The following is a 799-nucleotide window of genomic DNA, read 5'->3' as shown; positions in this document are numbered from 1 at the left end:
CCGCCGGGCTGGCCGGGCTGGCCGGGCTGGCCGGGGCGCGGTCTGCAGCCGCCTTCCGTTGGGTGGTTTGCGGAGCTGGCGCGACCCCAGGCAGCAGGTTGGCGCTGGTGGTGAAGCACAGGGTGGCCCTCCAGGTCCGCGTCAGCTGGGGTGTTGCTGGATGGTGGCCTGGTGGGCAACGCCACCCCCTCCCCCCCTCCGACCTGACGAGGTGGCCGAGTGCAGGGCTCAGTCCCGCGGGTTTGACCGCGGGGACAGAACTGCAGACGAGGGCCGCGGGTCTGGGCCAGGGAAGAGGGACGCGATCTGCAGGCGGCCGCCTGTCCCCACCGCCCTGCCCTGGGTCCGGCCAGCAGCACGCCCTCCCCGGGCTGCCGGGGTGCGGGGGCTGTGGGTTTGGAAACACCCCGGGGAGCGTGGCCAAGACAGTGGGGCATCAGCCCCTGCCACTCGGGGGCAGGCGAGGCCGACCTGTGTCCCTCCTTGACGCAGCCGCCATGGACGCCGCTGACCAGGCCTGGCGGGGCGGGGCCTGCGACCCTGAGGCGCACAGCCCCGGCCCGGAGCCCCCCGGGGACCAAGACCCGCTGCTCTACCACGAGGAGACCATCGACCTGGGCGGGGACGGGCTGGAGGCCGAGGGGGACGAGCCGGTGTCCGCGGCCTCGGGGCCCGGCGCAGACCGGCTGAGCGAGCACCTGATGGAGAGCGTCCTCATCTCCGACTCCCCCAACAACAGCGAGGACGACGCGGGCGGCCCTGGCCAGGCGCGGGGCGGGGAGGCCCCGGAGCCCGCAGG

At 75.1% G+C, this 799-nt stretch overlaps 1 protein-coding gene across 1 annotated transcript in view; it reads left to right on the top strand.

The window, feature by feature from the left end:
* Positions 1-22: 22 nt before the first annotated feature.
* Positions 23-799, top strand: part of TRAPPC12 (trafficking protein particle complex 12) — a 6,276-nt gene continuing 5,499 nt past the window's right edge. The window contains exons 1-2 of the mRNA XM_012727377.1: positions 23-97; positions 493-794. Coding sequence (XP_012582831.1) covers positions 498-794 — 297 coding nt within the window. The 5' untranslated portion in view covers positions 23-97; positions 493-497. The remainder of the gene's footprint in view (positions 98-492; positions 795-799) is intronic.

Source organism: Condylura cristata, unplaced genomic scaffold (genome assembly GCF_000260355.1).
Source record: "Condylura cristata isolate star-nosed mole 26May11 unplaced genomic scaffold, ConCri1.0 scaffold00020, whole genome shotgun sequence".
Classification (NCBI taxonomy): Eukaryota; Metazoa; Chordata; class Mammalia; order Eulipotyphla; family Talpidae; genus Condylura; species Condylura cristata.
Note: the sequence above shows the minus strand (reverse complement) of the source record. Positions and strands in the feature narration are given on the sequence as shown.